Genomic DNA, 21862 nt, shown 5'->3' with positions numbered 1-21862 from the left:
TTGAGATGGAGTCTCGCCCTGTCACCCAGGCTGGAGTGCAGTGGCACAATCCTAGCTCACTGCAACCTTTGCCTCCCAGGTTCAAGTGATTCTTCTGCCTCAGCTTCCCAAGTAGCTGGGATTACAGGTGCCCGCCACCACAACTGGCTAATTTTCGTATTTTTAGTAGAGACAGGGTTTTGCCATGTTGGCCAGGCTAGTCTCGAACTCCTGACCTCAGATAATCTGCCTGCCTTGGCCTCCCAAAGGCGTGAACCACTGTGCCTGGCCCCCAAACATTTAATTTGTGTAGTAACACCGAAGAATTCTAATGTTATTTCAAGCTGGTTAAAAAGATTCTGAGGGGGATAAAAGAGATTCAACAGCTGTTACATCTTTTGTTACAATTTTTAAGGTGATTATATCATCCTTAAGTTTCCCCCCATTATTTACTATAACCCAGATTTTCTTATTATTTTTTAAGACATATACAAGCCATTATAAGATGTATTTAAAATGGACAGATACATAAAATTTATCTTAAAATGCATATTTTATTTCAGTAGTCAATGACCATCAATCAAATAAAGGAAACTAATTTCTTGAAGAAAGACAATTCTATGGAGTGGTTTACAGGAAGTGAAGAATGAGATGGCCAAACTAAACCAATTTGGAATCATTAACTACAAAATGTCAAACTAACTGCAAGACAAGTGTCAAAATGGGATGTTTAAGCAGTTTTGCCATGTTATACATCTTTTAGTTGTTATTTTCAAAATTATAAGTTATATAAGTCATAGTAATAGCTAAAAATGCCAATCTATGAAAGTAGCAATTTTCAATATAAAGTTCTATTTTGATATTTCTCCATCTTCAAGTCAGTTGCTGTCGTCTGGAGTACTCAGTTAAGTTGTGGTTTGACCTTTCTCAACTTGACAAGAAAAGCTAATTTAAGAGAAGAAAAACATAAAGTCATTATATTAATTAAAAGAAAAAACACCATTTAATATGTTCTGAAAACATTACTCACCTGTATGACCAGGTTGCCAGTGTACTGGTCTAGCAACATAGGGAAATGATCCATATGGAAAATCAGAATGTGATTCTTCTGTTGTAAAAAATATATGTACTATAAGCTACATAAAATATTTTCTATTTTTTTCACAAAACTGTTAAAATATGAGTTACTCTCTTTATTGTAAGTTTTTTCTCTTTTTATTCCTTGCATTTGTTTTAGAGCTACTCTGCCAGTTATTATACAGAATCGATTTGTCAATGATTATACAATAAACATATGATTTTATAACCAAATGGATAAGCCCATATCATAAATCAACGGATACTTGAAAACTTGTTCATGGCCTAAATAATATGTATATACAACAAAGACCTAAACTCAGTTCTTTCAAGAATTCCAGCAGCATCTTAGAAGTTGCTTTTTGGAATATTAGCTATTTGCCTATCAGGTCCCATTAATAATCAGTGACCTAAACATAAAACATCCTTGGCCGGGCGCGGTGGCTCATGCCTGTAATCCCAGCACTTTGGAAGGCTGAGGCGGGTGGATCACGAGGTCAGGAGATCGAGACCATCCTGGCTAACATGGTGAAACCCCGCCTCTACTAAAAATATAAAAAATTAGCCGGGCATGGTGGCGGGTGCCTGTAGTCCCAGCAACTCAGGAGGCTAAGGCAGGAGAATGGCGTGAACCCGGGAGGCGGAGCTTGCAGTGAGCCGAGATTGTGCCACTACACTCCAGCCTGGGTGACAGAGCAAGACTCCAGTCTCAAAAAAAAAAATCCTTAATATATTTAAATTATTTCACAAACCAAGCTCCTTGTGACAAGTAAAATATGAATATTATAAAAAGCTCAATTCTTCAAAGGTATCAGAGTTTTATGTAAAAGGCAGGAAAAGTCATTATTCTGTGCCTTATACATCTTAGCAGAATAAATATCACACTTCAATTTCTATAGAAAATTGCTGAGGAATATTTTTATAATCTATTGGTCGGTATGCTCAGGAACTCATTCTCCATTCATTACTGCATGCATAAAGTAAAACTGAAGCTCACCATGGTCATCCTCTTGAAACAGCTCACCTTTAACTCCAATTTCCTCTTGAGAATCTAGTTGTACATCTGTGTTGATTTTAGGTTCTACTTTTTGAGCTAAAATTCCATTTTTCTGTTTTGCAAGGCAAACCAACCAATCTCTGACAATGACCTCACTTATCTTTTCACATGAAAGAGCAAGTTCACAGATGCGAATTCCATCTAAAAGTTCAATAACCTGTGTGATGCTTTCAGAAAAGTGAAAAATTTACATTTCTACTAAAATAATAAGATTATATTTATTTAAGTTCCCTACACCTCTTGCCCACATTTAAATACTATAGTTAAATTAAGGCAGGAGAGGGTTTAAATATGCAAGTTAGGAGGCATAAAAAGTACTTTCACAAAATTCTAAGTAAACAAACACAGAGACCATAATTTAACATTACTGTTCACATTATACTTTTAAAACGTTTCTTCCAGATTGTCAGAAGAAAATATGCATCTTATATTACTATTTATGTAAAAAATGATTTCAACAGTAATATAGGGTTGGGCATGGGTCATGCCTGTAATCCCAGCACTTTGGGAGGCTAAGGCAGGCGGATCACTTGAGGTCAGGAGTTCCAGACCAGCGTGACCAACATGGTGAAATCCTGTCTCTACTAAAAATACAAAAATTAGCCGGGTGTGGTGGCGCATACCTGTAATCCCAGCTACTCAGGAGGCTGACGCAGGAGAATCACTTGAACCCAGGAGCCGGAGGTTACAGTGAGCCAAGATCATGACACTGCACCCCAGCCTGGGTGACAAAGTGAGACTGTCTCAAAAAAAAAAAAAAAACCGAGAAAAGGTTTAAAAGAAAAAACTAAATAAATATACAGTAATATAAATGAACTTGGGACTTGTCATTTTAAAACAGTTGTATAAGATGCCGTATACACTTTATTCAGTTACAAAATGAGTACTTTGGCTGGGCGTGGTGGCTCAAGCCTATAATCCCAGCACTTTGGGAGACCAGGCGAGCAGATCACCTGAGGTCAGGAATTCAAGACCAGGCCTGGCCAACATGGTGAAACCCCTTCTCTACTAAAAATAGAAAAAATTGGCTGGGCATGGTGGCGGGCGCCTGTAATCCCAGCTACTTGGGAGGCTGAGGCAGGATAACTGCTTGAACAGGGGAGGTGGAGGTTGCAGTGAGCTGAGATCATACCACTGCACTCTAACCTGGGTGACAGAGTGAGACTCTGTCTCAAAAAAAAAAAAAAAAAATTAGTTTGGTACTTAAGCAAAAGTGCACTTAAAAGTCACATTACAAAGAAAAACAGTTCTATTACTCACTTTACTATATATACAGCACATACACCACCATGCTTAAGATGTGGGTAAAAAACAGGCAAAGTAACATGAGGATTTAACATATCCAAAGCTACCTGTGTGGGGGAAAAAGAGAACTGGATCAGTCTGATTCTATTTAAATAAAGCATAAGTTTTATTATTGTGGCGAAATGACACACTTTTGGACAGCAATCAAAGTATTTCATTTTTTAGAAGGCAGTATTATTAACTATCATTTTACCACTCCCAAAAGGGTATGTTAATTATTATACAGTTGGGCAAGGTGGCTCCTGCCTGTAATCCCAACACTTTGGGAGGCTGAGGCAAGAGGATCCATTTGAGGCCGAGTTTGAGAACAGCCCAGGCAACATAGCGAGACTCTGACTCTATTGAAAAAAAAAAAAAAAGTAGCTGGATGCAGTGGCACAAGCCCGTAGTACCAGCTACTCAGGAAGCTGAGGTGGGAGGGTCATTGGAGCCTAGGAGTTCGAGGCTGTAGTGACCTATGACTGTGCCATCATACTCCACCCTGGGCAAGAGTGAGATCCTGTCTCAGGAAGAAAAAACAATTTGTCATAGTACTTGATGATACTGAAAAATCATAATGATATGTCTTGTACTTTGCATATTAATATGGAAATATTGATTTGATTTGGCTATGTATGTATATATGAATATAACCAAAGAAAGATTCCTGGATGCCTGTATTATCAATATTGCCAAGTGTAAAACACGCCATTACAACATAAAAAATTTAAACATTTGAGACAATGTGAATTTCTTTTTTTTTTTTTGAGACAGGGTCTTGCTGTGTTGACCAGGCTGGAGTACAGTGGCACGATGTTACCTCGCTGCAACTTCCACCTCCTGAACTCAAGCAACCCTCCCACCTCAGCCTCCCAAGTAGCTGAGACTACAGGCAGGCGCCACCATTCTCAGCTAATTTTTTTGTACATTATGTAGATACAGGTTTTGCCATGTTGCCCAGGCTGGTCTTGAACTCCTGGATTCAAGAGATCTGCCCGCCTTGGCCTCCCAAAATGCTGGGATTACAGATGTGAACCACTGTACCTGGCTGACAATGTGAATTTCTATTGCCAAAACTTATAAATTTAGATGCTTTATTTCAGCTTTGGCAACAGAAATTCACGTTGTTGGTCAGAGGCAGTGGCTCATGCCTATAATCCCAGCACTTTGGGAGGCCGAGGCGGGGGGGATCACCTGAGGTCAGGAGTTTGAGACCAGCCTGGCCAACATGGCGAAACCCTGTCTCTACTAAAAATACAAAAATTAGCCAGGTGTGGTGGTGCACACCTATAGTCCCAGCTACTGGGAAGGCTGAGGCAGGACAATTACTTGAACCCCGGAGGCGGACGTTGCAGTGAGCCAAGATTAAACCACTGCACTCCAGCCTGGGTGACAGAGTGAGATTCTGTCTCAAAAAAAAAAAAGAATCATATCCCTTATTTCCTCTTTATTCTTGTTTCAATTGCAGTATACATGGCTATAGTCACAGAAGATGCCAATAAGTACAAAGATAAGTGAAAATTTTTCAAATTAAAAATTAATTGAAAACAAAAAATAAATCTGGTCAAAATTGAAAATAAACTAACATTTACTGTTGTATTAACTCCAGAAAGCTTAGAGATATGCTGGCATATCTATTTACTAAATGATAAAATATTAGATTATGTGCTTTTTAAAAACAGTACTAATCGGTCAAGGGACATCTTATTAATTTATTCACCAAATATTTATTAAGCACTCTTTACATGGCAAATATTTTTCTAAGTGATAAGGACATAGTTGGAGCTTATAGTCTGTTTCATGGGATCTAATGAAGGGGTAGATATTAAACAAAAATAAAAAACTATATAAATAAATAGGACAGAGGGTCGTGAGTGACATGAAGAAAAACAGTTATAAAGCAGAATAGGCATGGCAACTCATGCCTGTAATGCCAGCACTTTGGGAAGCCAAGGCAGAAGGATTGCTTGAGCCCAGGAGTTCCAGACCAGCGTGGGCAACACAGTGAGACCCCGCATTTATAAAAATTAAAAAAATGCAGGGTGCAGTGGCTCACGCCTGTAATCCCAGCACTTTGGGAGGCCGAGGTGGGTGGATCACCTGAGGTCAAGAGTTCAAGACCAGCCTGGCCAACATGGCGAAACCCTATTTCTACTAAAAATACAAAAATTAGCCGGGTACAATGGCACACACCTGTAATCCCAACTACTCAGGAGGCTGAGGCAGGAGAATAGCTTGAACCCGGGAGGCGGAGTTGCAGTGAGCAGAGATCAGGCCACTGCACTCCAGCCTGGGCAACCGAGTGAGACTCCGTCTCAAGAAAAAAAACTGCCAGGCATGGTGGCGTGCTCCTGTGGTTCCAGCCCCTTGGGAGGCTGAGGAGGGAGGATCACTTGGGCTTGGGAAATCAAGGCTGCAGAGCTATGACTGTGTCACTGCACTGCAGCCTGGGTGACAGGATGAGACCCTATCTCAAAACAAACAAAATAAGCAGAGAAAGAGGGAAAGAAAGTGACAGGTCAGGGAAAGGAGGTGTCATTTTATATACAGGCTGGTCAGTGAAGAGACCTGAATAAAATTAAGTTTAACCCATGGAAATGTAGGGGAGAAGTGAGCTCCTGGTGGAGGGAACAGCAAATATTTAATACAAACACTCTGAGGTAGTAGGCTACTTGGGGAGTCTGTTGAGGCCACTGTCACTGCAGTGGAGATAAAAGGGGGGAAGTGGTAAGAGACGACATCGAAGGTGGTAGACACAGATTACATAGAATCATGCACGCTTTAGCTTTACTCAATTGAGAAGCCACTGAAGAATTTTAAAGAATGACATGATCTGAACTTTTTTAAAAAACTATTTTTGTGTGTGGTAAAATATACATTGCCATTTTAAGTGTACAATTCACTGTCATTAAGTATACTCTGACTCATTTTGAAATCTACATGCAAAAAACACTGAGAATGCAAGGAAGGATGACAGTGGCTTATAATACCAAAGAGCAGTGGGTGTGGTAAGAAGTGGTATATATTTTGAAGACAGAGCCAATTAGAATTAGGATTGGCTGTAGGATGTGAGAAAAAGAAGACTGAATCCAAAGTTTTTAGCCTAAGCCACTGAAAGAATGGAGATGTCATTTACTAATGAGGAAAATGATGAAGATTATGGGAGGAGCAAGCTTGGGGGAAATAAGAGTTCAGGTTTGGACATGTATTTAAGATGCCTATTAAATATCCAAGTCAAAGCCAGGCATGGTGGCTCACACCTGTAATCCAAGCAGTTTGGGAGGCCGAGGTGGGTGGATCACCTGAGGTGAGGAGTTCGAAGCCAACCTGGCCTGTTAACATGGTGAAACCGTCTCTACTAAAGATACAAAAAAATTAGCTGGGATTACTACAGGCGGGTGCCTGTAGTCCCAGCTACAAGGGAGGCTGAGACACGAGAAATGCTTGAACCTGGGAGGCAGAGATTGTAGTGAGCCGAGATCGCACCATTGCACTCCAGCCTGGGCAACAGAGTGAGACTCCATCTCAAATAAATAAATAAATATCCAAGTCAAGATTTCAGTGACAATCCAGGGTCAACATTTATGATGACATAAATGGGTTCTCAGAATGTAGTTTTACTCTATTATTGACAAGGACCAAAGTCAGATAACCCAAAAAACTGCAAATCCTCTTGAATGCTCAATTCTCAGTTAACAGCATTTATCCAGTTACTCAAACCAGAAACTTAAGAGTCATCATTTTCTTTTTTCAAAGCCTAATCAAGAAGCCATCATTTTCTTTACCTTGAATTCTCTTTTGAGACTCTGAATTAAAGTCTCACAAATCTACCTCCAGTGTTTCTCAAATTAATCCCACCGACACTGACTTAGGTCAACACCTCACCGTATCTTGTTGAAATATTATAATACCTTTCTGCATAGACTCCCAGCCTCCATTCTTTCTCCAGAATTATTCTAAAACAGAAATCTAGACAGTCTACTCTCCTACTTACAAGATAATGTCCTTACTATCCAGCTTGATACATACACAACTTTCTTTATTATCTAGCCCCTCATGACTGCATTTACAGCCTCTACTCCTCATACCGAGTTCTATAGCCATGGTGTTTTATACTTCTGAGTCTTTTTAGTAATTGCTTATATGTCTATTTCATTTTATCTTAATTAATTTTTTTTTTTTTTTGAGATGGAGTCTTGTCCTGTCGCCCAGGTTGGAGTGCAATGGTGCAATCTTAGCTCACTGCAACCTCCGCCTCCCGGTTTCCAGAGATTCTCTTGCCTCAGCCTCCCGAGTAGCTGGGATTACAGGCATGTGCCACCACACCCAGCTATTTTTTTTTATCTTTAGTAGAGACAGGGTTTCACCATGTTGGCTAGGCTGGTCTCGAACTCCTGACCTCATGATCTGCCCTCCTCGGCCTCCCAAAGTAGTGGGATTACAGGCGTGAACCACTGCGCCCGGCCAATTTAATTTAATTTTTGAGACACAGTCTTGCTCTGTCACCCAGGCTAGAGTGCAGTGGCGCAATCTCAGCTCACTGCAGCCTCTGCCTCCTGGGTTCCAGCGATCCTCCCACCTCAGCCTCCCAAGTAGCTGGGATTACTGGCTTGCACCACCACACCCAGCTAATTTTTATACTTTTAGTAGAGACAGAGTTTCACCATGTTAGCCAGGCTGGTCTCAAACTCCTGACCTCAAGTGATTCAACCATCTCAGCCTCCCAAAGTGCTGGGATTATGGCCATGAGCCATCATACCTGGCCAACAGCTAATTTTTAAAAATTTTTTAATATTTCTTATCCATTTTTTGTTTTTGAAAGCTCTTTTGAATGTGTAATTTTTGTCTTAGCACAGCACATGGCACATGGCAGGTTCTTAATAAATGCTTGTTGACTTCAGAAACAAAGTGGGTCAGAAATTCAGAGGAAGGTAACAATCCTCTGGCTAGATGATGAAGGGATATTTCACACAGGAGATGACCTTTAAGCTTTGAAGGGAGAATAGAGTTTAAACAGGCAGAGAAAAGGGGAAAGGAAGAAAATCAAAATGATGAAAATCGTAACTAACATTTATTCAGTGCTTACTATGTACCAGGTACTTTACATGAATTCTCTTATTTAATTCTCAACAACTCTATGAAATAGGTACTATTATCATTCCTGTTTAATACATGAGGTGACTGAGGCATGGAAAGATTAAGTGACTTACCCAAGGTTACACTGGTTATTATGGAGCCTGGCGGTGGACCAATCTGAATGGACCCCAAACTTATTTCCCTCTATTCCTTTCCCTTCCTTTTCTCTCCTCAGAAACAGTCATTGTCCTGAAGTTGGTAACATTCCCAAATTTTATACTTCCACAACATATGTATATAGCTACAAACAATACAAGTTGTGTAGTTTTAAATTTTACATGTAGGTGGTCACTTCACATATTCTCTTATAATGCTTTTTCCACCAAACACCAAGTCTTTCAGATTTATTGATGTAGCTAGAGTACATTTATTGTTAGTATTCCATTGTGTCTATTCTCTTTTGATGGTTAAGCTGTTTCCAAAATTTGTCTTTTATTAGTCATGCTCTCTCTTTTTTCTATTTTTTTAATGGTTTAACACCTTTTTGATTCATTTAGCATCATTTTGGTTGGCATGTATGGAGTCAGGTTACATAAAGGACTAGAGAAAGGAAGGTTTAGATCAGATTCTGGACACCAGAAGTCTTTGAATGAAAAGCTCCGGGCCAGGTGCAGTGGCTCATGCCTGTAATCCCAGCACTTTGGGAGGCCAAAGCGGGTGGATCGCTTGAGCCCTGGAGTTCCAGACCAGCCTGGGCAACATGATGAAACCCCATCTCTACTAAAAACACAAAAACTAGCCAGCCGTGGTGGCGGGCACCTGTAATCCCAGCTACTCAGGAGGCTGAGGCAGGAGAATCGCTTGAACCCGGGAGGCGGAGGTTGCAGTGAGCCGAGATCATACCACTGTACTCCAGCCTGGGCGAAAAAGCAAGACTCCATCTCAAAAAAAAAAAAAAAAAAGAAAGAAAAGCTCCAGATTGTTTTTTCAGCAGGAGAATGACAGTATCAGAAATACATACATACATATATATATATATATATATATATATATATACACACACATACATATTTATTTCTTTTTTGCTTTTTTAAGATAGAGTCTTGCTCTGTCTCCCAGGCTGGAGTGCAGTGGCGCAAATCTTGGCTCACTGGAACCTCCACCTCCCAGGTTCAAGTGATTCTCCTGACTCGGCCTCCCAAGTAGCTGGGATTGTAGGCGTCCACCACCATGCCTGGCTCATTTTTGTATTTTTCTTTCTTTCTTTCTTTTTTTTTTTTTTTTTTTTTGAGATGGAGTCTCGCTCTGTCACCTAGGCTGGAGTGCAGTGGCGCGATCTCGGCTCACTGCAAGCTCCGCCTCCCGGGTTCACGCCATTCTCCTGCCTCAGCCTCCTGAGTAGCTGAGACCACAGGCGCCCACCACCACGCTCGGCTAATTTTTTGTATTTTTAGTAGAGACGGGGTTTCACCGTGTTAGCCAGGATGGTCTCGAACTCCTGACCTCAGGAGATCCACCTGCCTCGGCCTCCCAAAATGCTGGGATTACAGGCATGAGCCACTGCGCCCAGCCAGAAATTTATGTTTAACATATGCCTTTTGATCTTTGATCAAACACCAACCCTCAAGCAGTACTCTTACCAATGTACAATTTTTAGAAACGTTCTTAAGAAAGGGAAATTATTCATGATCTAGCTTCTACTTAACAGTTCTGTATTATAATTATTTATGAACACCAACTATAATTCTTTGGCCCTAATGGTATATAACTCTCCCCCAGCAGCTGACACCCCCCCTTCTCTATTCCCTCATATTGAGTAATCATCTGGCACTATTATTCAAGAGAGATTCAGCTGAATAAATCTAAAAAAGAGTATTCTTTTTAGATCAGGAATGGTTCAGCAGGTTTCTACAAAGCTTCAATGATATCATTAAAATCCTTTGTTGTGTTTCATGCTCATCAGGCAAAATTCTGATGACGAATTTAATCTCCCAGGTATTTTTGACATTCCTATGGATGACCTAAACAGAGCCCTTTCCCCCTTATTGAGCTGTAACATGCAAGCCATAGATGAGAAAAAATAACTGAGGTCTTTCTGTACAGGAAGCTGTGCCACTAAAACTATAGGCTTTAGTTATATCAGTGCTAGAAGCCAGTGCTGATAAAAATCATTTTCATGGCCGGGCACGGTGGCTCATGCCTGTAATCCCAGCACTTTGGGAGACTGAGGTGGGCAGATCACCTAAGGGTAGGAGTTCCAGACCAGCCTGGTCAACATGGTGAAACCCCATCTCTACTAAAAATACAAAAATTGGCTGGGCATGGTGGCATATGCCTGTAATCCCAGGTACTTACGAGGCTGAGGCAGGAAAATCACTTGAACCCAGGAGGCAGAGGTTGCAGTGAGCTGAGACTGTGCCACTGCACTCCACCCTAAGCAACAGAATGAGACTCTGTCTCCAAAAAAAAAAAAAAAAAAAAGATTTTCTCTCCTCTTTGAACTTTGCTTCATTTCTCACCAAAATAGTCCATCCTTCCAGCAGCCACTTAAGGAAAGGAAGGAAGACTCCTAACCAAGGCCTCAGTCCATAGTGTGAAGCTACGAACTGTGAAGTGGCATCACCAAGGAATTCTGAAACTCTTCAGCCAGCAAATACTTCCATGTCCCAGATCTCCACCATGTTTGATCACAGCTTAATGTATCCTCTCTTGTCATCTATCTTTTTACTTTCATCTTCTCTGCTTCTTTTCCCTAAGTCAACCTCCCATTGTTTCTCTTCCTCACAATGTCTCTGCTCCACTTTCTGGAGCTTTGTTCATGATAAACACCTCTGTCCTCGATATCTTCAATGAACACACTCCTCTTGATATCCTGACTTTAACTGTCTAAAGATGCCTTCTGCCTATTTCCTGTCAAATGGAAGCTACTTATTCCCCCAAATCTCACAGTTCAGGTTAGGTGCTGGGTTCAATATGCTTCCAATGCTGCTTCCAAAGTACGATTTATCCTGGAAATACTGAGGTTCATGATGCTCAACTAGTCTTTGGTCCTAGCTTTCAGTCATTATCCCACATTCAATGACAACTTCAGCACCCAACTCGGTAACTCAGTATGTCTCTCTGTCCCAAATCCCACCATGAGATTAAAAGGCATGAAACGAAAATATTCTTTCAATGCCTAGAGATAGACATGAAGCAAATGAAGGAAGACCCTTGCCCATACAAAAGAAGCCTGACCCCTATCTTCTTTGTAGTCAAAGTAATAACACAGGACCCACATTAGAAAACTTACTGCGTCAAATGTTAAAGATTTTATGTCTTCGGTTGCTCCTGAAATGTCCTTATGAATAAAATCCACATTGTCTGGCCACTCTTCTACATGGCTTAATTTCCATGAATCACGCCAGTGTTTGTAATTCTTCTTAGCCAGATCATGGTGGTCTTTTCGTACCTCAAAACTTATGACTCGTCCTTGTGATCCAACTTAAGTAAAAAATAATTTGATATTTCATAATATTAATCAGTTTATTAAAAAGTGTCAAAAACATATTTTGCAAAGGTACTACATGTATGTGAAAAAAATAATTCAAATAGTTCAATGTTACAAGTCTTCCTCCCATCCCTGATCTCCAATTAATCTCCCTCCCTCTTCAGAGGCAACTACATTACCAGCTATTTACCTTTCCCATGATAGTCACTGCCTATACAAGCATGCCAAGTATCTCTCTCTGTTTTTAATACACATTGTGGTGTATTACACACACTGTCCTCTACCTTCCTTATTTACCAATGTCATTTCAGTGATTCTAGATGTACTGCATTCCTTTTAACAGGCATTATATTCCAGTCATGTATGGCTACGATGAACATTTAGCTTGTTTCTAGTCATATGCTAATATAAACAATACTGCAATGAAAATTCTTATACCTAAGTCTTTGTATCAAGCCAGTATATCTCTACAGGATAAAGTCCTAAAAATGGAATTGCTGGCTCAAGGGGTATGTGAATTTATTCACATAATATTACATTGTCCTCCACATAAGTGGTGTCAACTTATATGCCAACAAGCAATGCATTAGAATACCTATATCTCAGGCCAGGCGCAGTGGCTCCCACCTGTAATCCCAGCACTTTGGGAGGCAGAGGTGGGCAGATCATGAGGTCAAGTGATCGAGACCATCCTGGCTAACATGGTGAAACCCCATCTCTACTAAAAAAAAATACAAAAAATTAGCCGGGCGTGGTGGCACATGCCTGTAGTCCCAGCTACTCGGGAGACTGAGGCAGGAGAATGGCATGAACCCAGGAGGGAGAGCTTGCAGTGAGCCAGGATGCGCCACTGCACTCCAGCCTGGGCGACAGTGCAAGACTCTGGCTCAAAAAAAAAATACCTGTATCTCCATACTCTCTCTAAGTTATTGAACTTTTTATCTGTGTCAATCTAAAAAGTGAATAAAGTTTATCATTTTTAATGTAGATTTTTTAGTTTTTTTTTTTTTTTTTGAGACAGGCTCTCACTCTGTCATACAGGTTGGAGTGTGGTGGTGCAATCACAGCTCACTGCAACCCCCACCTCCCAGGCTCAAGCGATCTTCCCACCTCAGCCTCCTGAACAGCTGGGACGACAGGTGTGCACCACCACACCCAGCTAATTTTTTGTATTTTTGGTAGAGACAGGGTTTCGCCACGTTGCCCGGGCTGGTCTCAAACTCGTGAGCTCAAGCAATCTGCCTGCCTTGGCCTCCCAAAGTGCTGGGATTACAGATGTGAGCCACCATGCTCAGCCTTTTAATGTAATTTTAACGTGCATTTCTTTTATTATGGATGAGGTTGAGTCTTTCATATATTTAAAAGGTATTTGTGGCCAGATACAGTGGCTCGCCACGGTAATCCCAGCACTTTGGGAGGGCAAGGCACACAGATCACTTGAGGTCAGGAGTTCAAGACCAGCCTGGCCAACATGGTGAAATCCTGTCTCTACCAAAAAATACAAAAAAAAGTATTTGTATTTGTGTGTGTGTTTGTGTGTGTGTGTGTGTGTGTGTGAAGAACTTTTAAACTAATTAGCACAGTAATACTGCAATTCCAGAGAGGAGTACTACATTTTAACTTAAGGCAATTAACTTTCCACCCACCTCTATCTGAAGTGATTTGATACCATTTGGAGATTATCCCAGATCAATCAGTTTACAGTTTACTAATGAAGTTTAAATTCCAAGGTATCTTTTGAAATGTAACTCCAACTGCAAGTTATCAGGTTCTCAGGAGATAAAAATTAATGTTAATAGTAACATAAGCTGGGTGTGGTGCCCCATGCCTGTAATCCCAGCACTTTGGGAGGCAAGATTGCTTGAGGCCAGGAGTTCAAGACCAACCTGGGCAACGGTGAGACCCAGTCTCTACAAAAAACTTTAAAAATCAGCCAGCTTTGGTGGTATGTGCCTATTGTCCCAGCTACTTGGGAGGCTGGGATAGGAGGATCACTTGAGTTCCGAGGGTCAAGGCTGTAGTGAGCCACGATCATACCACTGCATTCCAGCCTGGGGAACAGAGTGAGACCCTGCCTCAAAAAAAAAAAAAAAAAAAAAGTAACGTAAACAACTGGAAAAGAAAATATGGAGAAAAATATCCATCACATAGGTAAATAGCAATAATTTCTTGCACATTTATAGTTTAGGATTATTCAAGCCATGACACTCCTCTGATACTACATACTTTAGAAATATAGGCACTTATCTGTTCTCACCAATTTTTATAAATCCACTTTGTCAAATGAAACCATGCAGTTAGGAATTTGTCATAGATTATGAGAAAATGACTGCCTTTAACTATGTACAGAAAAGTCAAACAAAAGATTGAGGAGCCCAGAATGAATTTGCTGGCTTAGTATAATCTAGATAATATTCATATGTGAAGACATTAGGTCAAAGAACAAAAGGTGTGAGTTTAATTTCAGTATATTTCTATCTGTAATCTTTATAAAATCTACTCAAAGAAAGTACTGTGACTATTCAGCAGTCTAGTATTACATAGGGAAGAGAACACTGCACAGACAGACCACCCAAAGCAACCCTGACACTCAGAGAAATTAGGTAGGCAAAGGGGTACTAATCAACTAGCATAAAAGTAACCAGAAATTAAGTGGTAGGAACATGAAAAAATATATATGTTTAATATACACCTCTTGATTTTTGATCAGACACCCACCTTCAAGCAGTACTTTTACCAACTGACAATTTTTAGAGACTTTCTGGAAAAAAAAGATAATTCTTCATGATCTAGCTTTTTACTTAATATCTCTGTACTATGATTAATTTCTTTATGAACACCTACGATAATTCTTTGGCCCTAACGATATATAACTCTCCCCCCAACAGCTGACAACCTCCTTCCATATTCCCTCAGGCTAAGTATTCATCTGGCACTAGCATTCAACAATAACATGACAAGTACACAAGGAGGTTCCGAGCAGCACTATTTGTAATATCCAACTCAAATGTCTATCAACAGTAAAATGGGTAAATTGTGATTTAAATAGAGTACTACACAGCAACTAAAATGAAAGAACTACTGCTGTATGCAATGAGTGAATCTCACAAACATAATGATGAATGAGAGTGGCCAGATACAAAGGAGCACATACTGTATGATTCCATTTTATATAAGTTCGAAGGAGGCAAAACTAATCAGTGGTGATAAAAGTCACAATAGTGGTTTCCTTTGGTGATGATAAGGACTGGGAGGGGACATGAGGAGGCATCTGTGGGGCAGGGACACTCCCTACCTTGATCTCAGTCATAAGTACATGAGTGGTCACTATACAAAGATTCATTGAGGTATCCACTTATGATCTGCACGCTTTTCTGTAGTCATATTGTATTCCAATAAAAAGTATACTTAAGAAAAAAGAAGCAGCATTAGAGAGCATGGAGAAAGTAAGACAAAGCAAAGAAAATGGAGGGAGGATTAGAAAGAGACTGACTGGAATAAGTGTACAAAATGGAAAGAAAAATAGTTGCTTACATTCAGATTCTAGGAGAATGCTACCTCAATGTTAGGTATTTTCCCAAATATCTTTATAACTTTCTGTTACTATGAACAAATTGAATGTTTTCTTTGTTACTGAGATGTAGCTTAGTCCAATCTCTTACCTGCTTTGGATAAAAATAAGCTCATTCCACCAGAGCCTGAGCCAGCTTCCAAAACAGTATCACCTGGGTTGATATCCATCATTGAGAGAATCATATTAATATCCTATGATTGAAAACAGTATGGGTGACTCAGTGACCAATAAATATGTACTAAGCACCTAGTCTTATCTTACATTGTTGGGTGTGGAGAAGGGAGTGAAAAAATGAATCAGACTCTGGACCTGCCTACAGAGTTTATATTTCACTTGATGAAATAAGAGAGATCCAAGAATCAATTAACAAATAAGGCAAGACTTCAGAATAATACCAAAATTATAGACAATAAGTTCATAGAGCAGCAGGATGGCCTAGTTTAAAGACAAAGAGTAGACAATTTATGGGAACAATCACAAGGTAAAAACAGCTTTAAACAAAGCAGAGGTAGAATAAATCCAGTTTATCTCAGGAGAGACAGGCAGAGAATTAAATGCCAGTATGAGGCATTAGAACTCAGCCTGATAAGCAACTAGGGTGTGTCACTGAGGTGATATAAATGGCATTTTATGAGAATTAATCTGGCAGAAGAATACAGGATCTATTGGAGAAAAATCAAGAGGCAGGAAGACCAGTTAGGAATTTACTATATAATCTCTGCATAAAATGATGAATTTCCTTTTTTTTTTTTTTGGGAGACGAAGTCTCGCTCTTGTCCCCCAGGCTGGAGTGCGATGGCACAATCTTGGCTCACTGCAACCTCTGCCTCCCGGGTTCAAGTGATTATCTTGCCTCAGCCTCCCGAATAGCTGGGATTACAGGTGACTGCCACCACGCCCGGCTAATTTTTGTATTTTTAGTAGAGATGGGGTTTCACCATGTTGGCCAGGCTGGTCTCAAACTCCTGACCTCAGGTGATCCGCTCGCCTCGGCCTCCCAAAGTGCTGGGATTACAAGTGTGAGCCAGTTCCCAGCCCAAAATTATGAACTTCTTATTTATTTTTGGGGGGATAGAGTCTCGCTCTGTCACCCAGGCTGGAGTGCAGTGGTACAATCTTGGCTCACTGCAAGCTCCGCCTCCTGGGTTCAAACGATTCTCCTTCCTCAGCCTCCCAAGTAGCTGGGATTACAGGCACCCGCCACCATGGCCTGCTAATTTTTTGTATTTTTCGTAGAGATGAGGTTTCACCATGTTGACCAGGCTGGTCTCACCTCGGCCTCCTAAAGTGCTGGGATTACAGGCATGAGCCAACGTGCCTGGCCAAATGATGAACTTCTAATTTAGAATTAAGAGACTATATAACAGCGGTCCCCAACCTTTTGGGCACCAGGGACCTGTTTTGTGGAAGACAATTTTTCCACAGATTGGGGAGAGGGGGATGGTTTTGGGATGAAATTGTTCCACCTCAGATCATCAGGCATTAGTTAGTTTCTTATAAGGAGCATGCAACCTAGATCCGGCGCATGCGCAGTTCGCTAGAGTTTGCACTCCTATGAGAATCTAATGCCATGGCTGATCTGACAAGAGGTGGAGCTCAGGCAGTAATGCTCACTACCCACTGCTAACCTGCTGTGTGGCCCAGTTCCCTGTTACAGGCCACACACTGGTACCCGTCCTCAGCCTGGGGGTAGAGGAGCCCTGTTATATAAGAAAAAAAATAGACTATGCTATTACTAGATTGGAGGACCCACTTGCCAAACATATAATTGGAATTGTTTTTGTTAACACAACACAAATATTATGGATGACATTAATAAAAAACTTTTTTTAAATTTATTAAACAAATTTTCTTGGTGACAGGGTCTCTTTTGCTCAGACTGGAGTGTAGCAGTGCAATAGTAGCTCACTGCAGCCTCCAACTTCTGGGCTCAAGCAATCCTCCCACCTCAGCCTCCAAAGTAGCTGGGACCACAGGCATGTACTACCATGCCAACTAATTTTTTTTAAATTTTTTATAAAGATGGGGGTCCTGCTATGTTGGCCAGGTTAGTCTTGAACTCCTAGCCTCCAGCAATCCTCCTGCCTCGGCCTCACAAAGCACTGAGATTACAGGTGTGAGTGATTGCACTTGCCCCCTCACCTTTTTTTTTTTTTTTTTTTTGAGACAGAGTCTAGCTCTGTCGCCCAGGCTGGAGTGCAGTGGCGCAATCTCGGCTCACTGCAAGCTCCTCCTCCCGGGTTCACGCCATTCTCCTGCCTCAGCTTCTTCGAGTAGCTGGGACTACAGGCGCCACCACGCCCGGCTAATTTTTTTGTATTTTTAGTAGAGACAGGGTTTCACCGTGGTCTCGATCTCCTGACCTCGTGATCCGCCCACCTCGGCCTCCCAAAGTGCTGGGATTACAAGCGTGAGCCACTGCGCCCGGCCCCTCACTCAGCTGGAGTGCAGTGGCAAGATCATGGCTCACTGCAGCCTCAAACTCCTGGGCTCAAACAATCCTCCCATCTCAGCCTCCTGTGTAGTTGGGACCACAAGTGTGTGCCACCATACCTGGCTAATTTTTTATTTTTTGTAAAGACAAGGTCTCCGTATGTTGCCACGGCTGGTCTCAAACTTCTGAGCTCAAATGATCCTCCTGCCTCAGCCTCCCAAAATATTGAGATTACAAGTGTGAACCACTGCACTCAGCCTCTGGTCATATTTTTAATACTAAGATGGAATTATGTAATTCTAACAGGGAGACCAGTTTTTAAACATCAGTGGAGGTATTCCCTCAAGCATTTCAAAGTTGTAGAAGTTGAAGTTAAACTATCTCCAGCCACTACTTGGAAGCTATAAAGAGAAGTCAACACCTAACAAATTTAGTACTTAAATTCCTCCTTAGAGTGGAACAATGTAACTTTTATCTGTAACAAATGGAAAGGCAGAAAGTACACTAAAGATGCATATGTATAACTTCATGAAGTGTAACTAATCTCTCTTGATTTTGTCTAATGGGGAGAAAGCAGACATGGGGAAGCAAGATAAAATTACAAGTCTTTTAGTTTTCTTCAAGAGCTTATGAAACCATGGCCAGGAGCGGTTGTTCTGTAATCCCAGCACCCTCAAGGGAGGATCCCTTGAGCCTAGAGAAGTTTGAGACCAGTCTGGGCAAGTTAGGGTGACCCCAACTCTACAAAAAAAATTTTTTTGATTAGCTAGGCATAGTGGCATGCACCTGTGGTCCCAGCTACTCAGGAGGTTGAGGTTCGAGGATTGTTGGAGCCTGGGAGGTTGAGGCTACAGTAAGAAGTGATTGAGCCACTGCACTCTAGCCTGGGTGACACAGCAATACCCTGTCTTTAAAAAAAAAAAAAAGCTTATTAGACCTCAGTAGCCTAAGCTTCTGAGGAAAGTTTTCTTAGTCCCTGGGTAGACCGTTTAAAATACAGACTGGATTCCTACTCAGAACCTTCTAATGGTCCTTCACTACAAATGGAATAAAATACTCAAACCACACCTCATACGGGGTCCCTCATCTGACCCACTGAGGCCACAACAGAAACTCTGCAGTATTCCTCCCTTTGCAAGAACAATTATCTTCCTAGATCTGTTTACAAGGCAAGCTCTTCCTTATTTAGGTTTCTTATCAAGTGTACCTCCTTGGAGACCATCTCTACTCACCTGACATACAGTATGCTCATACCCCAGGTCACCCAAAACAATGTCATTGTTAATATATTTGTCTTCATGACACTTAATACTACTGGAAATGACCTTATTCTTTCATTTACTTGTTTGTTCTTTGTCACCCCTTCTAGAATGTAAGGTCTGTGTTGAGAGTGAGGACTGCAGTTCAACACTATACTTCCCTAAATAGTGCCTTGAGTATGGAAGGCAGTCAATTTGCTGAATAAATAACGAATGAATCCTGATCTGGAGAAAGGAGGAGGAGTTGTGTTACACAGGAACATTCTACTCAAGGACTGTGACTGTGACTAAGGATTGAAATAATCTGCTACCAATAGATGATTAGCATAAACTTCAAACTAGGGCTGGGCGCGGTGGCTCCCGCCTGTAATCCCAGCACCGGGAGGCCGAGGTGGGCGGATCACTTGAGGCCAGGAGTTGAAGACCAGCCTAAGCAACAAGACGAAACCCCGTCTCTACAAAAATTAGCCCGGGGTGGTGGTGCATGCCTGTAGTCCCAGGTACTCAGGAGGCTGTGGTGGGAGAATCGCTTGAACCTGGGAGGCAAAGGTTGCAGTGAGCCAAGATCGCAACACTGTACTCCAGCCTGGATGGCAGAGTGAGAACCTGTCTCAAAAAAAAAAAAAAAAAAAAAAAAGACTGAAACTAGGCTTTAGGCAGTTAACTTTTTAATAAAGAATAGTCATTTTATGTTTGGTGTTGAATGTTAGCTATTTTAATATAAAACTCTATTTCTTCCCTAAAAAGGGAAAAGCACCGTAATGTATCTATTGCTGATAAAAAATACTCTTGTAACATGATTATTAAATATTATTAAAATATCATCATAGTAGTACTAAAAAATTGTTGCCTAGGAGTTCAACATTCTCTTGACTCCTGAAGTTGTAAACTTAAGAGTAATGGGGAACAAAATTAGTACTTATTATGTACGTAGTGAGTTCACATCACCCTAACAAAAGTTGAGCTATTATCCACATTTTACGAATAAGGGAATCGAGACTCCCAAGTTAAAATTAAAATCTAGCCGTTTCCTAATGCTAATTTTCATCAAGATATGTAAAAGTTATAGCCATTGGTTTATTTTAAAAGCCTGAGTAAAATAAAAAATCCAAACGTTCTGAGATGTGCTTTGAGTACATTAATCAGGACTGAGTACTACATCTGTCTTTGCTCCTCCTGGAACCAATACACACCTTATCTCCATCGCATTACCTTTGGGAATGTTATGGCAGTCCCTCTTTTCATTAATACTACATAGTCTTCCAATGCTGGCCTCCTCAGTATGTACTGCTTACCGAAGGAACTCCTCAGTATCTGGCCGGGGAACTTCCCCACGATCTTGCCGAACGGGACTGCCCCCCAGTTACTATTTAAGAGTCCAACGTTGTGCAACCTAAATAATTTCTTAAATTTTGTTTCTCCCTCCCCAGTCTCAGCTAAGATCAGTTCCCCAGCCTGAAAGGGTCTCTCTCTGGAAGTTGAACAAGAAGGGGGGACGTGACGCTCTTCGACCTCGGTAGCGGACTGGGCCTGCGAGAGCATCGAAGGATCCTCGGATCCCTGGTGTGTGGGACAGCACCGGCCCTGGTCTCCGCTCGAGTCCTCGCGCTCTCGAAGGGATGACTCTTCCCGCGGCAGTCTGAGGTTTTCCAGTGACGAAAGACATCCAGTCCCAATGTCAGAGATGCTCAGAGGGAGAGATGGGCAAGACTCTGCTCCTGGGGCTTTCCTTTGTGCCGCCTCGTGCTGTCTTCCTCCATCTCGCAGGTCTCTAGGCGAGGACCTGCAACACAGTGACCGAGGTCCCTCGTAGGGCTCCTGCCCCAGGCCGCTCAGGAATGAATTGGTTCCGAGCCCCTGCCGCAGGCACAGCAAGATAGGACCGCGGCACCCTGCCGTCAGCATGGTGTTTCACGCAGGCGCCGTCGCAGACGAGTGACGCAAGCATAGCGCGACCCCTTCTTTCCCCGTCGCGCGCAAGGCGCAGCAGCCCGGTGGCTCTGCAGCTGCGTGGGGCTCTACAGTTCCGCGACTGCGCCTGCGTCGGGGAGGGGGCGGTGCGCTAGGTCAAGCGGGGGCTCGGGAGCGGTGGAGTCCTGGTTGAGTGACCATCCAAGGAATATGTCCTCGCGCGCGGCCGCCCATTTTCCTTTTCGGAATGTGGGTAAAGAATTTACCGCTAACAGACATCCTCCAGGTTCGCTAGTGGACAGCAAGATTGAGAGACAAAACTTAACAAAGCGCTGTGCAAACTGAAATCCCAGGCTTAGCTCGCTAGTGTCTTGAACACGGAAGTCACCTAGTCACTCCCAAGATGTATGAGTACAGCTAACCCCCAGATGCATTTGACAGACGGCGTGGGACGCGCCACTTGCTGACTGGCTCTCCTTTCCCAGTTGACCGCGACATCCCCCAGCCCCAAGTCCCTTTTGATGGGGCTGTGACCACCTGCCGGTCCCCTCACCCACCCCTCACTCCCGGAGAGTCCGAGGTTGATTTGAGTACTCACTAGGTGCTTATGTAACACATGTTTTCATTATTAAAATATAACTAGTTTACCCTCCCAAAACGAAATAGAAGTGTCTTAAAATGGAAACAGGTATATTTGGAGGCCAAAGTTATTTAACGTTAA

General features: G+C 41.9%; 2 protein-coding genes across 3 annotated transcripts in view; one reads left to right on the top strand and one right to left on the bottom strand.

Moving 5' to 3' along the window:
* The window catches only part of SPDYA (speedy/RINGO cell cycle regulator family member A), a 32136-nt gene extending 30846 nt beyond the window's left edge, over window positions 1-1290 (top strand). For both annotated transcript variants that reach the window (XM_012501477.2, XM_003262678.3), the window contains one exon: window positions 543-1290. In XM_012501477.2, coding sequence (XP_012356931.1) covers window positions 543-577 — 35 coding nt within the window. In that variant the 3' untranslated portion in view covers window positions 578-1290. The remainder of the gene's footprint in view (window positions 1-542) is intronic.
* On the bottom strand, window positions 514-21168 carry TRMT61B (tRNA methyltransferase 61B). Its single transcript, XM_003262674.4, has 7 exons — window positions 20443-21168; window positions 15626-15728; window positions 11766-11956; window positions 3374-3465; window positions 2054-2280; window positions 1010-1087; window positions 514-924 (listed from the first exon to the last, which is right to left on the bottom strand). Exons 1-7 carry the CDS (start codon window positions 21133-21135, stop codon window positions 881-883), a joined length of 1428 nt encoding a protein of 475 aa, XP_003262722.2. The 5' UTR covers window positions 21136-21168; the 3' UTR covers window positions 514-880.
* Between the last annotated feature and the right edge of the window lie 694 nt (window positions 21169-21862).

The sequence above is a fragment of the Nomascus leucogenys genome, chromosome 19 (assembly GCF_006542625.1).
Source record: "Nomascus leucogenys isolate Asia chromosome 19, Asia_NLE_v1, whole genome shotgun sequence".
Classification (NCBI taxonomy): domain Eukaryota; kingdom Metazoa; phylum Chordata; class Mammalia; order Primates; family Hylobatidae; genus Nomascus; species Nomascus leucogenys.
The sequence above is the reverse complement of the archived record's forward strand: the minus strand, read 5'-3'. Positions and strand labels throughout refer to the sequence as shown.

Excerpts from the sequence above, each read along its gene's own strand:
- TRMT61B (XM_003262674.4), bottom strand. The coding sequence starts at position 21,135 with ATGCTGACGGCAGGGTGCCGCGGTCCTATCTTGCTGTGCCTGCGGCAG. Across the intron at positions 2,281-3,373 it reads TGTGCTGTATATATAGTAAA|CATCACACAGGTTATTGAAC; the intron begins GTGAGTAATAGA and ends CTTTTCTGAAAG. Across the intron at positions 925-1,009 it reads CTGGCAACCTGGTCATACAG|CTTTTCTTGTCAAGTTGAGA; the intron begins GTGAGTAATGTT and ends CTCTTAAATTAG.